Source organism: Squalius cephalus (assembly GCF_949319135.1).
Source record: "Squalius cephalus genome assembly, chromosome: 14".
Taxonomy (NCBI): domain Eukaryota; kingdom Metazoa; phylum Chordata; class Actinopteri; order Cypriniformes; family Leuciscidae; genus Squalius; species Squalius cephalus.
Window position 1 is genome coordinate 30,026,422 of NC_137135.1, and position 15,733 is coordinate 30,042,154.

Genomic DNA, 15,733 nt, shown 5'->3' on the forward strand with positions numbered 1-15,733 from the left:
CATCATGTGAGGACATTTGTGTGTGTGTATGTGTGTAAGAATGTTTGTGAATCTGTACGTGTGTCTTTGTGCAGATACAACAAGTTGTATTCTGAGCTATAATGACACACTCTGGTGAAAAAAGGTTCTTTATAGATATTCTACACATTAAGAACAAAATCGTTATTTTAAGAACTGTTCACCGAAATTGGACCCACTGTTTTGGACCCCATTGCTTCCCTGTTATTTTGGACCTCACTCACTTTCATTGTATAGGTTAAAATAGTCTTCGAAATAATGATGACAGAATTTTTAATTTTGAATGAACTATCCCATTAATATATCCTTTTTTTCTTCTTGATACCATGAAGACGGAATAGAAAATCTCCAGTTTATCAGATTTTTCTCTAAAGCCACTTGTAATCTCTCACACAAGTTTCTGAAGAAATTTCGACAAAGTCTCAAACTGTGCTCAGATTTGATAAGTCTGCAATCAAAAGTTCTAAATCTTCTTGAACTTATAAAACTATTCAGAGACCAACTTTATCTAAGCTGTACTACCCACAGTAGTACACAGTAGTTTTATTTTCCCTATGGAAGTTTAGGAGAGACAAAGACATAGCTGAATCTATGAAAGAGTTACCTTGGAGCAAATAATTTATATTTCATTTATTCATATGTCTAGTTTGAAAATAATTTTGGTGCTTTTTTGTCAGATTTCTTAGTGGCTTATACACATCACATAAGCATTTGTTTGCCAGCACAATCCAAACACTTTTTTTGTGTGTGTGTGAATGTACTGAAGAGTTGTAAATGGTCAGGTGGTCTGACACCGCTAAAGTCAGGTTTAGATGAGGGCCTGTCATACGGCTTTTCTCTGAGCTATAAGCGAGAGACCCTGGCCTTCACAGCCTGAAGCCCACCAGCCCTTCCCTCAAGTTAGAGACAGAGCGATGGAGTGAGAGAAGTGTAAAGGGTGCTGTAGACCAGCAGTAATTCCTGACTTGGAGTTGGAGGCACATTAGGGACTGACAGGGCCACACATCCCCCTGTAATTGATTGCAGGCCAGCGTAATGAGGTGACGGCTTACAACAGAGACGCCAACTCCCTCATTATCTTTACCCACTTTTTTAAGAGCAGAAAGAGAGAGAGAGACAGCAAAAGACAGAGAGAGAGACAGAGAGAAGGATGGAGAAAAAGAAACACTGAGACTAATAACCGAGCCCTGGCTCTAGAAGGTCATTAATTATTTATGTTGTTTTAATAAGTTTTAGATGGGGAGGGAGAGGTTCAGCGTGAGAGTTAGTCTTTCCCTTCTCCGTCTTTCTCTGTCCACACCTCAATTTCACCTGTTCTGTCATTCTGTCTTTTCCTATAGCTGTCTGTCCATTTCATACTGGGGTCTTTGTATCACAGGTACAATATCAGTCATTGCCAAAGCCTCGAGGGGACTTCAGGATGACATGTATCCACACCTGGAAATGAAAACGCTTTGTATTTCTGAAAGTGACAATGATAGGATATGATTATTGTATATGATATATGATTTATTTTTTTATTTTTTTGCTTTTATTCTGTCATTGTGCTAATTAGCAAGGAGAATGTTTTTAAATTATTTATTTTTTGCGTAGTGATCAATCTGGGTTTTGCAATAGTCCAATGGCCGATATAATGCTGATATTTAGGCTATAACATATTTTTTTATCATTAAACAATTTTATATACATGTATTATTATATATATATTATTATTTATATTTGTATATATTTCATTTATATATATATATATATATATATATATATATACACATATATATTATATCTAAAAAATAATCTAAATATTAATTATGCATATATAATACAGTAAAAAGACATTTATATTTAAGTGTTTATTTTTTATTATGTAGATTGTGTACTTCTATATATAAACTGAAATAGCAAATGTTTTTACGAAATTTACCCAAAATAATAAAAAAAAAGGAAAAATAATTGTATGTTTATTATATAATGCAATATTATATTTGAGAATTGAAACATCTATTGGGTGAACAGAAAAATTGCTCCATAAAAAGTCAAAGATGCTGTCGATAGAGCTTAAGTTGCATTTAACCCAGAATATTCCTTTAAAGTCTGCTGGTTACACTGGACTCTTTCAGAATCTGCCCTGCTCGTGCCTTTCCATTCGCCCCCGTTTTCCTGTCTGAGATCTCTATTCCACCCCGAGCCTTGTCATCTAAAAGCAGCTCTACCCCCCTCATCCCGCACACTTCCAAACACTGGGCTAGTCCTGCCTCGATCCGAAGGGAGCCGACCTGCTTTGAAGTGCTGCCGCTTTTCCAGGATGAGACCTGGAATCTCACATTCCCTGTCAACTCCTGCCCAGTGGCAGATGGAGAAGTCTAGACCTACGAGACTCTCTCCCATCACGTGCTCCTCTCTCCCCCTCCATGCCCTCATCTCTCTCTCTTTCTTCCCCGTGTTCCTTGACTCCGAGGGCTGTGCCGTTCCAGAACCGCCAAAGCGGGACGGGTTTCAGCCCACGATCCAGGCAGGATTCTCTACTTTCAGATGGTGACTGGGGCGGTGTATAAACACAGTACTCCTCTAATATCTGAGAAGAGCTTCACTTACAGCCCTTGTCTCCTGCTGTGTTTTAATTCAATCCTTATTGATCCATATCTCTCCTTCCAAGGACTCCAATATCATATGAATGGAGCTCAGGGATGGGTTCCCCATATTATTGTATTCCATGGCCATAAAGGGCATTAGCAGCCAACAGAGCAACCCAGATCAAGTATCAGTCGATACTAGCTAAAGAGAGCAGGCTTTCTCCCTTTCTCTCCATCTTTCTCGCCGGATTTCTCTCTTTCCTATCTCTATCTGGGTGTTTGCTGTAAGAGTGCTGATGGGGTTAAAGTATATATAGTGATTATGTCATGCGGTAAAGTGAGGTTCTAAGAAATCGCTTGAGTTAGCACCGTGTGTTTTTAAAGATATTGTTACTGTCTTATTAGGGAGAAATCAATGGCGTCTGCAGATGGTGGCCATTTATATAGCAGACGGGGCTTCTCTCGCCGCTTTTTCTCCCAGCATCCTTCTCTCCGCACGCTCCGTGGGGCGGCAGCGGCGGAGGTTATCCTGTGGTTAATGTGACATGGCTGTCTGCGACCTTGCTGGTTGTTAACTGCCCGGATTATTATTGTGATAATGTGGCAATTAAAAGGAAAGCACTCCATCAAAATAGTGGGGCTTATGGTCCTGGAGATGAATGCATAGAGATTACCAGCCAGGGGAAATGCATTAAGACTGCAATCCATTTCGTACTGTAGCCCACCTCCAGCAGCGGAGGCTATTACGGCTCATCTTCATTGATATCTATTCCCGATCAATAGCGCCAGGCTGAGGTAAAAATACGAGTAAATCAACAAAGCTTGAGTTGGTCTTCAATATAAAGGAAGAAAAATCAAATATCATCTCTAATTGCACATCATACGTCTATACAGAGTGTCTTCTTTGAGACTGGGCTAAATCACTCATTGGCGGCTGTTTATATATAGCTGCTGAGTGTTTTCATTGTGTTTGAGTCACTCAATGTTTCTTTCTTTCTTTTCCAGATTTTTCCTGAAATTCTTTCTCAAGTGTAATCAGAACTGTTTGAAAAATGCAGGGAACCCCAGAGACATGAGGCGATTTCAGGTGAGAATACAAATGTGCTGGACAAAAACAATGTGGTTACAGTGCATGCACACAACCAGGGAGTAATCACGCTTTGGTGTCTCCGTAGGTGGTGGTGTCCACCACAGTGAATGTGGACGGCCATGTCCTGGCCGTGTCAGATAACATGTTCGTCCACAACAACTCCAAACATGGGCGGAGGGCGAGACGCCTGGACCCTTCTGAAGGTAAGACGCAACCTTCACCAAAAAATACATGTTTTTTAACGTTCTATTCATCAAAGAATCCTAGAAAAAGTTTCCACAACAGCACAACAGTAATTGAGCAGCAAATCAGCATATTCAAATGATTTCATGAGACACTGAAGACTGGAGTAAACATTTAAATGTATTAAAATGGAAACAATTATTTCGAATTGTAAAACTTTTTGGACTTTTTTTTACTGTATTTTTGATCAAATAAATGCAGCCTTGGTGAACATAAGACACTTAAAATCTTTTCAAAAATCCCCTCAAACTTTTGAATGGTAATTTAAGTTTGAGACCCCATTCATTATAATAAACAAGGAAAGCCAAACTTGTTAGTGCTACTTTCATCTTCCTCACCTAGTTCTCGGAGTACAGGTAGTCTCACATCTGTCTATCTGAAGGGACTGCACTGGGTTATGTCACTTTGATATGAAGTGATAAGTTTGCGCAGAACATCACCTCCCAGCTGACCTCAGAACAGTTCCTGTATGTGGGAAAATATGTGATTAGCTCTGTGACTGTTTTGTGTGAAAACCGTCGCTGTGGAATCACCGGCACTCCTGTATCCCAATTGAGGAAAAGGAAAGTCACTGCTCTACTTTTAGTCACTCTTCAGTAGTTCTCCAAAGACCAGAACATGAAGAGGAAGTCACTGATGGCGATGCATTGTGGGAGTTGTGCAGGCTTTCATCTTTAACACAATAGAATACCCATGCAGATATTGTAAAAAGGAACAGCTGTTCCGTTACACCCCAACAGGTGAATGCAAATTACGCCCAAAGGTTGTTTACTTTCATCTATTCATTTTCACATGTATCAAAATTCCCTCTTTCCAGAGATTTTTACTTATGCAACAAAGAGAACAATCAAAAGCAATCAGAACTGATTCAGAGCCTAAAGTTTGGGAACTTTGCTTTCCCATAATGCCATTCGAGTAAAGTGGCCGTTGGTGTACAACGCAATATGCAGTAATGTGGTCTGAAGTTGCACCAAGAGCCCCTTGGTTTGCCTGTTAGCTCACCAAGCTGCGACCAATCAATTCCCGTCCATAGCCAGTGGAGACTGGGCCAGTCGTTCAGTCAGCCTGTCTGTCTCCATACCGCCTGCTCAAAGACGGATTTACGATAAAAGACCAAAAAAAATCTTAATGGTTTTATTGAGCTGAGTGATGCACAGACACCAAAGGAAAAAAAAAAATAATCAAATGAGCTTTTACAGTCATCGAACTTCCTGTTTATCAGGTTTTCTTTTTTTTTTTTTTTGCATTGAGAGTATGTGGAGAGTAGAGTAAAACACTAGTAAATGGTAATTTGTTTAATGATAGTGTTTCCCAAATGTTGCATGAACGTTGACACCGACCCGCTCTAACCTAGTGCTTGTGTTATGATCTTGTTTTCCGAAGCAGCCACTCCATGCATTAAGGCCATCAGCCCTAGTGAAGGATGGACGACTGGGGGGGCGACCGTCATCATCATTGGGGACAACTTCTTTGACGGATTACAAGTGGTCTTCGGCACGATGCTGGTTTGGAGTGAGGTAAGTTATGACATTTTTTAACTTTTGAAGCATAATTATTTTATTTATTTTATTTATTTTATTTATTTTATTTATTTTATTTATTTTATTTATTTAAAGCCAAACCATTTTACTATTAAACATTTAATTATTCTTTAAATATTTCTTTATTATCTTTCTTTATTACCTTTCTATTTCATTAAAAGAATACAGTGCTTTTTGATTTGGTACTGGTACTGCACATGGGTTTAAATAAATCAAATTTGTTTCAATAATGTAAACACTCTTACATTTAATGTTTAATATTACATAAAACTTTAGATTTCAAGTTTGAGAGATAAAAACCACAGCACAACAGATCCCACTATATGATTAAAATCTATAACCGTGTCCTTTAGAGTAACGAATCACTATTTAGTATTATCACATCAACTGTGTTAACATTGGAGACAATGCTTGTGTATTGAGTGCTGACCACTGAACGTGTGCTCCGATGGCTTCTAGCTCATCACACCTCACGCTATTCGGGTGCAGACGCCCCCTAGACACATCCCTGGGGTCGTGGAGGTCACACTCTCTTACAAGTCCAAGCAATTCTGCAAAGGAGCTCCGGGACGCTTCGTCTACACAGGTACACAACACTTTGCAACTGCCTGGAGCCATTGCAACCATCTCCGAATGCATTAGAATACATTTCTGTCATCTTTCTCAGAGGTCGATTTTTGCATGTGTTCTTTGTCCATTTTGTTGAGTTCCTGCCTTTGTTAGCTTAAAATACTAGGGCTTGTATGCTTTGCTCCCCGTGAAGACGCTTTCCCATGATGGAATACTGTTAGCAGGTCATTCTTGACACCACACAAGCGGTCGTGTCTTTACTTTTGGCTGATGTCCGTTCTCCTGTGTCCAACAGGCAGGATGAGTATCATTTAGTCAAATCAATGCTTTTCATACACCGATTATTCCATCAGAATAATCCAGATGCCAGTCAAAGTAGGCGAAAGGTCAGATCTAGGACTGTTTGGTGTGATAAGAAAATGTCACAGCGACGGCCATAAAAGAGAAAGAAAGAGAGGCCTGTGTTCAGGCTTTCTGTTATACATCAGCTTTATCTCAGTGTATTTCCCACGTTCTTTGTTCAAAGCGCCTCTCATTCAGATGCATTTGCCATGTAAGCAGCAAAAAGAGACAACTTTACAATAGAGAGGACAGCCCTGTCTTACCTTCGACCATTCCTTTGCAATGCTAATGTCTGCCGGACCGACGAGATGAGTTGACTGACAGCTGTTCGCCGCGTCTGCATTGTGAATAGCTTGAATTTTTCTTAAAGTTCAAAAGAATATTCTCAGTGCAATGAAAGCCTGTTGCAAATTGTAAAGATGAATGAAAAAGGACCTGTGGAATATCTCTGAATCAGAAAGAAGAGACAAAAGTAAATGTAAGGTCATACAAGATAGAGGACAATGAGAATATATACACGCACAAATTATATATTTCTCTATAATAAATACAAAATAAATATAATATATATAATACAAAAACTACATTATATATATTTTAACACACACATATGTATATACATTGTGTTTATATATATATACAGTATATATATATATATATATATATATATATATATATATATATATTCATTTATTTATTTTGTAAATAGTTATATATTTAATGTTATCTTTAATATTAATATCATATATCATATCTTTGTTATAACATATATAATTTATAATAAATACATAGACTATATACATACACTTTTTTTATATAGCAATTCCTATAAGAATATAGTTTGGAGACTGAGTGCCTAATCTTTCTGTTTCTCAAAATAATTTTCATTGGACACTGCAAATTAGATTCACACATACATATTTTAGTTTGTGGATGCACTGACATACATCCAGCAACTTATTTACTGTGCCAGAGATGTGTGATATTCATGAATGTGAAATGAAGCGGGCTTTTAAATACTAAATAGGCAGACTGTACATAATTGAAGAGGAATGAGAGTGCATCTAACCTCAGTGATGTCTTTCCCACCAGAGATTTCCCATAAGCCCCAGTGAGCTCAACTTTACACAGCATTCCAGCAAAAAAAAAAAAAAAAAAAAAACACACTCCTTATCATCAGACACTTCCCAATGAACACAAGCCAGTTTGAATATTTTGAAAGAGATACATTTAGGTCATCAGAAATTAAGCGTTCAGGCCTTAGGGATTGGGAGGAGGATACGTACATTGGCAAAGGAAACTGGCATCTCTGTGCAGACACACATTATTTTTATCATATTCCTTTTATCTGCTTTTCATTAGCAGTAATGGACCCCAGAAATTCATCAAAGACGGTCAATGTGCCCATTCCACTGATTATAGGTTGACTGTCTTATCTTTGCTGGAGTGCAAAGCAAGAGCAGCAGTGTTCAGAGCATGTCTTCTCTGATACCACTGCCGTTAACACGGCCATCGCAGGAAGTGATCTCACAGTCTTCAAACTGAAGCATCTGGGGCCCGTAAAGAGATAGTTCAACTTGATACAATTCAGAATTTAGTACATTAGAATTTATCAGTTCGAATTTTAGACATGGCCTACACAGGATTTCAGCACTTATATTGGAATGACAGGAAAAGGGTTTTACTTTCCAGTTCACAGAAATTCAAAACAAAATCAAACAATCGAATTGCAATTCTGTATCCGGTTTGCTACCACAGTTCAAATTGATATGATGTTATTTCATTGCTATTAAAGGCTTTATCAGTTAAATTCTGAATATCACACAACTCTACTCAGCACCTGCTTGCTCTGGCTTTACCATGTCTAGCTCTACAGGGAAATATCAAAGATTGGCTCTGTCCAAATTCCCTGAAAGCATTTCATGTGTGGCATGGGCTAGTTAGGACATCTTGTTAGATTAGCAGAATGTTAAGTCCATTCTCACTTTCAGTGTTGCAGCTGGTACCTGATAACTATTACGGCTCTGTTGCTTTCTCACATTTACTCTGTTCTCTCTCGCTCTCCCTTCGGAGAGATCTTCACTCTTATTCTGTTAGTTCTGCTTTCTGCCTGCATGCATCATTAAGTCCTTCAGTCCACCAGCTCATGTCTCTCTCTCTCTCTGTCTGTCTCTCAGGGGGTTAAGACTCCCCAGGTGTTGGGTTAGAGGAAGGAGGGCGAGATGAGTGTGAAGAGCCTGAGGGTATTGACTTTCCTGGGAAAACACAGCTCTCTAAAATCAGTAGCCAAATACTGCAATAACTCAACAGCCATTGATCCTCTTTCCCCTACGGCCACATTGATCTATACATTACAAGCTCTGAGACTGGCGGCATGGATCCAGCCTACGCTAACACCACCCTCCCAATAGCCAGTAACTTACTGCCTCTGCCATTATAATCATAATAATAATACATGTGACCAGAAGTGATGTACAGTTAAACGACAGCACATCGTGCCCCTGGTTTGCAAGCGTTCAAGCTGTATTTGGGGCATCAAAAAGTCAGCATTTGACTTGGCCTTTTGGGTATACCATTTTATTTGATTGCATCAGTCAAGGAGATCCACCAGAAATAAAACTTGTATCTGAAACATCCTCTCAATTTCCTGAAAGGGGGAGGGCTTATATTCCCTTAGAGATGCTGCATGCATTCAAAGCAATTGCACAATATCCTAGAAACAGAGGCTGAGAGGATACTGGAGGTGCGGGACTGTTAATATGAAGAGCACTGTTCTCCTGGGTGCCAATGTGCCTGTCAGAACTTGCCTGATACTTTCCAGGCTGACAGCCTTTGGCATTGCAAACAAGAGCTGTAGCATCTTTGCTGGGTGAGACCTTTTGTTTAAAAGAATCAGGGGTCACTTAAATAGGGTGCTGTGTTACAGAAGGGGCAGGGACTGGGTGTACTACCCATTCCCGGTTCCTTATTTCAGCTTGTTTGAGCATCACTTGTAGAAAAGGGGTTGTTTTGTGAAGCTAATGGCTGTCATGGTGTTGTAGGTTAGGCTGGCGCGGTCCCAAAGGGTTAGGAAGGGTGTATATGTTTTTTGGTGACTTCATACATTATGCTATTCCCAGAAGTGAATGCTTACTTTAGGTTCATATTGTGTTATATTGACTTGCAGCTCTGTTAATAGGATAGTTCTCCCAAAAAATACCCAAACCTCTATGACTTTCTTTCTTCTGTGGAACACAAAAGTAGATATTTTGAAAAATGTCTCTGTGCTTGGTTTGTCCATTAAGTTTAAGTCAATGGGATCCAATGTTGTTCTTTTGGATCCCAATACCTTTCATTATACTGACAAACAGTTGAAACATTCTTGAGAATATCTTCAGGTTTGAAACAACATGAGGAGGAGACTAAGAGAATCGTTGTAAGGGTGGGATTGGATGTCAAAGCTACACAACAAAGATTTTCTCAATCTAGCTATGTAATTGCCACAGCCTGGGGCCCGAAGAGTTGATTGGAAAACCACGGAGCACCCAGCTGGTATGAAACTTAAAATCATGGGCTGGATTTGGAACCTGCTCGCTGTGTTCTCACATCAGCCAGAGGTTCTGGCGCCATTCACTACATAAGCTCTTTAATACTGGCACTAAAGCTTAATGGCACAGGCTCTGTGGATGCAGTGGCTGATGTTTCTCAAAAACCGTTCCCATAGCCTGAGCTCAGAGAGGGACCAGGAGCAGTTCACTTGTTGCACAAGCCATGGAACAATGGGCCACTTTGTTACCTTTTCATCCTCGGAGCGGGCAGATGGAACACATTAGCGGAACGTTCCACTGGATGAGCTCTGCAGGGCTGCCGAGCACGTAGAGCAGGACCCGGCATGATGTCATCATTTCGTTCAGTTGTTTCACAGCTTGGACGCCGATGTGTTTGTGAGTCTCGCACTAGGAGGTGGTCTGTCAGCAGTATCCTTACTGTTTCGTATATTGGTGAGATACTTTGACAGTAGCTGAAGTACAGCCTTTTAGTGGAATCCATAACCAGGCTATTGGCATGCTGTAACTTATGTAATGTCCAATTTCAAATGTTAGAAAAGCAGAAACATCATCATTTTTTTTTCTTTCTTTCTAACCAAGCAACATAAAGAGTTTGTCAGGAGTATTTACTAATTCATATTTTTGTATTTGACAAAATGAAACCAACCATACAGTATATTGATATATACGTACCACAATGCTTTTTCTCATAATATTGCATTGATACTTTAAGACTTTAAATCAATATTTGTTGGTGATGCACCAAAATAAATGCTCGGAATGGAAACCGGAAATTATCATCTAAATTTATAATTGTTATTTAAAAAAACATTTTTAATAAAAAATAATTAAATTGTATAATCAGTTATATTAATAATTTAATTATTTTTTAATATGATTTATTATAATTTTTTAATAATAATTTAAAATATTTAAATAATTTTGTATTTTTTAAATATTGCTCTTTAACTCTGTAGACATAACATAATTTTTGGTAATATAACACATCTTTGACATTAAAAGTACACATTTTTTATATAATTTTCCACTTTTTTGTCCAATTTTTTCTCTTTCAGTGAAAACTAAAAATTTATTTTATTTGTATTCATAATTGTATTTGCTTTTGGTGGCCAACATTTTGATGCATTTGTATTTATTTATTTTTGCATTTCCTACAGTTCCATAATGAAGAAAAAGGTCATCTAAATAAGCATAAACTGAGACTATGTTTCTCAGTGCAGTCAAAACCACTCCATGAGGATCAGAGAAATTGAAACTGTATTGATGTATTGAATCAGGACACATGTATTGTGATGTATATTGTATTGTGACGTAGTTGCCGGTTCTCAGCCCTATGATACACAGCACCAACTCTCAGGCCCTGTTTACACCTGGTATTAAGATGTATAAGCTTGATCGGATCGTAAGTAGACGAGGCAGACACATACCCTTTTACACCAGGTGTTTTAAGCAGTCTCTTTTGTCCACTTTTGACCACTTCTGTTCTGATTTCTTGGAGGAGAGGGTCTATGGGCGGGTAAATGTTTTTTTTTTTTTTTTTTTCTCAGATCTTTCGATCTAATTGACAAAATAAACTCGAACATGTAGTTGGAAAAACATACGGAGAACATAAGCTTTCGTTTCTGCTCTGATAGCCGCAAGACCACTCCGAACGCTGCAAGAGTGCGTGTGTGGAATGGTGAGAGAACATGCTTGGTACGTTTTTTGTTTTCAAATCAAACTTGGGTCTCCAGCCAAAGTTTAAATCTCATCTGGCTAGCGCGCTTCCCATAATGTTTACTTATTAGGTGAGTAGGCGGAGAGTAGGCGGTCATTTGTGGCTGTTTGAACGCATTTGACCACACAAGCATTTACACTACAAAAGCAATCTAATGCGTTTTCGACTACCTCTGGAAGTGGTCGAAAGCGGACAAGCTCAAAACGTTTTAAACCTTGCCTACTCCTGTATCTAGTGTCATCCACTTGTGATCCGATCGACCAAAACTCATCTTAATACCAGTTGTAAACAGGGCTTCAGATATGTGGAAATGTGTGTGCTTTGCAGTGACTTGAATGTAGTGAAGCAGAAGTGACAGTAACACACCAAGCTCCTTCTGTTACCCCTACTCTCTCTCTTTCTCCTCGGAGAACGAACAGTGATGCAGCCATGCTGATTACCGCTTGCATCCGTTTGCCTTGCCAGCTAGATATGTTAATCATCTGTTAGATAATTGCCTCTGTAGCGCCTTGATTAAGTTGAGTGACACGTCAAGGAAGTGTGCTTCAAAGCCATACTTCCCCCACCTGAGGAGCCTGTTATTATTTTGGAGTCGCAGCCTAAAGTGTCCCCCCATGAAATCACTAATTATCCAACATTGGTTCCACAGGTCTCCTCTTTAAGAGAAAAGAGACTTCTTTGATAGTGATATGAGTCTCGGCTCTGTAGAGGAATGACACGTTCCCCTGGTGAAGAAAAGCCCTCCTCAGCTCATCAAATGTTCAACCTCCTCCTATTTTAATCCACTGATCTTATTTCCCATCTTGTACATGCATACAGAATGATTGACACCCATGAAGTGATACAGCACTTGTGTTTTCGGGACATCTTGTTGCTCCCTTACTATAACGTCAGACCAAATGTGAGAATCATTTGTTGATTATTATCTGCCCCTAAAAATCCAGACAGTGTTTCATAGTGCGGTGTCACACAGGGGTAAACCAAGGTTAGCTCGGCTTTCGTAATTGCTGCCATAACAGTGAAGCGTGTTCAAGTCGTAATTAAAAGTGTGTGGTTTTTAGTGCGAGCGAGTCTGTGTTGTCTGCGTATTTGAAGAGGCTGGGGTGGGTTTTTCTTTATCTTCCCTGGTGGCTCTCCACTTTAAAGCAGCCTTGCCTCTACTGTCAATCACAGTTTAAAGTTCATGAAATTTCTATGAGGATCGATCCAGGGAGGAGGAGGTGGTGGGAATGTTTGGGGGTTGCAGGGGTTAGGGATGGGGGAGCGGGCCGAAATGATTGATCAGAATCTTACTTCTTGTTTTATTCCTTCAGAATGGTGCAAAGAAGCGCATTCTGATTTTTCCATCAGTAGCGAAGCGATGTATTTCCTCATGCCACGGCCTTTCTGACGTGAAGACAAAGAGGAGATGGATGGGTTGAAATCGATGACACGCACGGGTTTTCAGACGTTTGTCAACAAGCCAGATCTGCGACCTCACGGCGACAGACTAGAACCGGAAAACAAATCGCTTCCTCTCACGTTGCCCCATTGCGCACCTGTAAATGTCTTCCCCCTAAAGAGTAGCGGGGCAATCTAAGTGCGAGATTCCCATCTGCAGGTGAAAGAGCTGCTTGGTGCCATTCTCTCCCATATCAATCATGTAGCACATGAAAATGAGAAATTGAGGCATGTTGCATCGGAATCTGAACCTGCATCAAATTCCCCATTCCATCAATGCGCCTCCCGTGGACAGACCAGGGCTTGATCAAGTGTTTTAGATGGGCCGAGGGCTCCATCTAAAATCATTCAGTCTGCGTTAGAGGGAGACTGCTGAAATAGCCTCTCGCTGAATGGCGCGGACGCACGGTTGCGATTGTGGCCTAAGGGGGCATGACTACGCTTACAATCACTGCATCACAGGGGCTGAGGAGGAGAGAACAGGAATGGATATGGCACCTAAAAAGCCCCATGTTGCAAGGACAGATGCCATCAGGGAGAGGGGAAACATGATCAGCCGGGGGGCCTGTTGGAAAGTGGGAACAAGAGAAAGTAAATAGAAAAGCAGTGGAGGGTAAATAGATGTAAGCCCATCGAAGAGCATGGATGTAAACAAGCGCAAACTAAACGTACATACAGTTGGCGGGAGACGAGTTATTCGGGCTCGGCTGGGAAATTAAGTGCTGTGATAGCTTGTGTAGCAGGGTTGTGTTCCATTCACAATTCGAATTGAGAATGGTTATTAAATTCCAATTACATTTCTGGTTTTGAATTGAGGTTGCAAACATGCAGCATTGCAATTCAAATTTGAGACAATTAAAATCAATGGAAATTTAAAAGAAAGAGAAATGTCATTTTTAAGTATAAAAGCAAAGCATGTCGAGACGAACTTTACAATTTGGCTTGACAAAACCTTCCTCTTCCTGTCACTTCAATTCGAATCCCAATTCAACTTCCGGTGTGTCGAGTCAATTCTTCATTTACATTCTCAGCTTTTTTCTCATTCTGGTTGTATATCTTTACCTCTCATCTTTTAGTTCCCTCCATAAGACTTGTGCTGTAAGCATTGCCCTCATTAGGTCTGGCTATCATGAGTCGGTGCGTGTTGAGTGGTTTCCCAGTCAGCCCTATTTGACCTCTGACTTCTGCAGAGCGTGTAATAAGAACAGAGAGGTATGCCGGGATTGATTTCAGAGTTGCACGCACTACCTCTAATTTGCTAGATAGATGGAGACTCAACAAGCTCATATGTGAGGACAAACGCAGGTGCGCCATGCAGGTTAACTGCATGTCAGAGGTCAAATGCTCGACGGTTTTGCTGAGAGGATTGTGATGTGTGTCGATGATGATGGGAGACACGATTCAGACTTGACCCTGCCGTGCTGATGATCAAAATTTCGACGGTAATAGAGTTATGCAAGCATATGAGGAAATGCTTTATTTGTCTTCTATGGCGGCTCATTGTGTTGTCCCGTCCCACTGGACATCTGAAAGAGGAAATCATATTAATCTTTCACTGTTACCTCACACTCCAAAGCAACCTTCTATTTAGCATCAGTAGATCTCAGTGGAGAGTGTGATAACCTTCAAATGAGAACGAGAGAGAGAGAAAAGAGATGTGCAGCCCCACAGCGCCTGCAATAAGGAGATGATTAAATTAATAATAAATATGCAACCCTCTATTCGTCTCCTCCAACACACACACGCACACACATACACACATACACTCGCCACCTCTTCAGCGAACTGCATTATCTTTCCCTTTTCGCAATCGCACGTCAGGCACAGCAAAGACGCGTGGATGGCTGAGAGGAAGGGAGAAAAAATCAATACAAATTACGACGGAGAAAGTGGCACTGATGGCTAGAATTGCAGCATATGTTTACACTAAATCAGGCAATCTATCTTCATATGGGCTGTGTAATGCAGGCGGGGTCAGGGTTCGGCCCGTGCACACACACTCTCCAATTACTCCCACTTCTCGGCGGGAGGCAGCCGTATCGATTGGCTGAGAGGACAGAGGCCCTGCAGGCAGCCAATGGGGCGCTGGGGTCAAAGTTCAGGGGGATTTTAATAAGAGAAGTAATGGGCTTAATTTCTTGGGGGTGTGATAGAGAGACAAAGCCCTCCCTCTCATGTCCCCTGTTCAACGGTTCATTAAAGTGCAAGTTTTATGGGATTGCTTTGTGAAATTGCTCTCATGGACGCTCTTCCTCCCTTGTTCCTGTGTCTCTTTCCTTTTCTTTCTTCTCGTCTCATGTTTTCTTTCCTTAACTCTCTTTTGTTCTTGTTTGTTAGTTCATTCCTTTCTTCTTTTACATTCCTCCATCACCCTTTCTTCCTTCTTTTGTTATTTTGTTTGTTTTTGTTTGTTCATTCATCTGATCATTTGTTTGTTGTGTTTGTTCATTCATTCATTCATTCATTCATTCATTCATTTGTTATTTCTTTTTCTTTCCTCCCTCTCCCTTCCTTAATTTTTTCCCTTTTCTTTATTTCCTTCCTTGCAATCCACTTCCTTCCTTCCTTCCTTCCTTCCTTATTTATTTCCTTCCTTCCTTCCTTCCTTCCTTCCTTCCTTCCTTCCTTCCTTCCTTCCTTTCTTTCTTTCTTTC

At 40.2% G+C, this 15,733-nt stretch overlaps 1 protein-coding gene across 6 annotated transcripts in view; it reads left to right on the forward strand.

Moving 5' to 3' along the window:
• The window catches only part of LOC307171369 (transcription factor COE3), a 104,002-nt gene that overhangs the window by 64,434 nt on the left and 23,835 nt on the right, over positions 1–15,733 (forward strand). For 3 of the 6 annotated variants that reach the window (XM_079892958.1, XM_079892960.1, XM_079892962.1), the window contains exons 7-10: positions 3,594–3,675; positions 3,764–3,881; positions 5,305–5,438; positions 5,922–6,048. In XM_079892958.1, coding sequence (XP_079749084.1) covers positions 3,594–3,675; positions 3,764–3,881; positions 5,305–5,438; positions 5,922–6,048 — 461 coding nt within the window. The remainder of the gene's footprint in view (positions 1–3,593; positions 3,676–3,763; positions 3,882–5,304; positions 5,439–5,921; positions 6,049–15,733) is intronic. The other 3 variants (XM_079892959.1, XM_079892961.1, XM_079892963.1) reach the window with 1 other exon arrangement.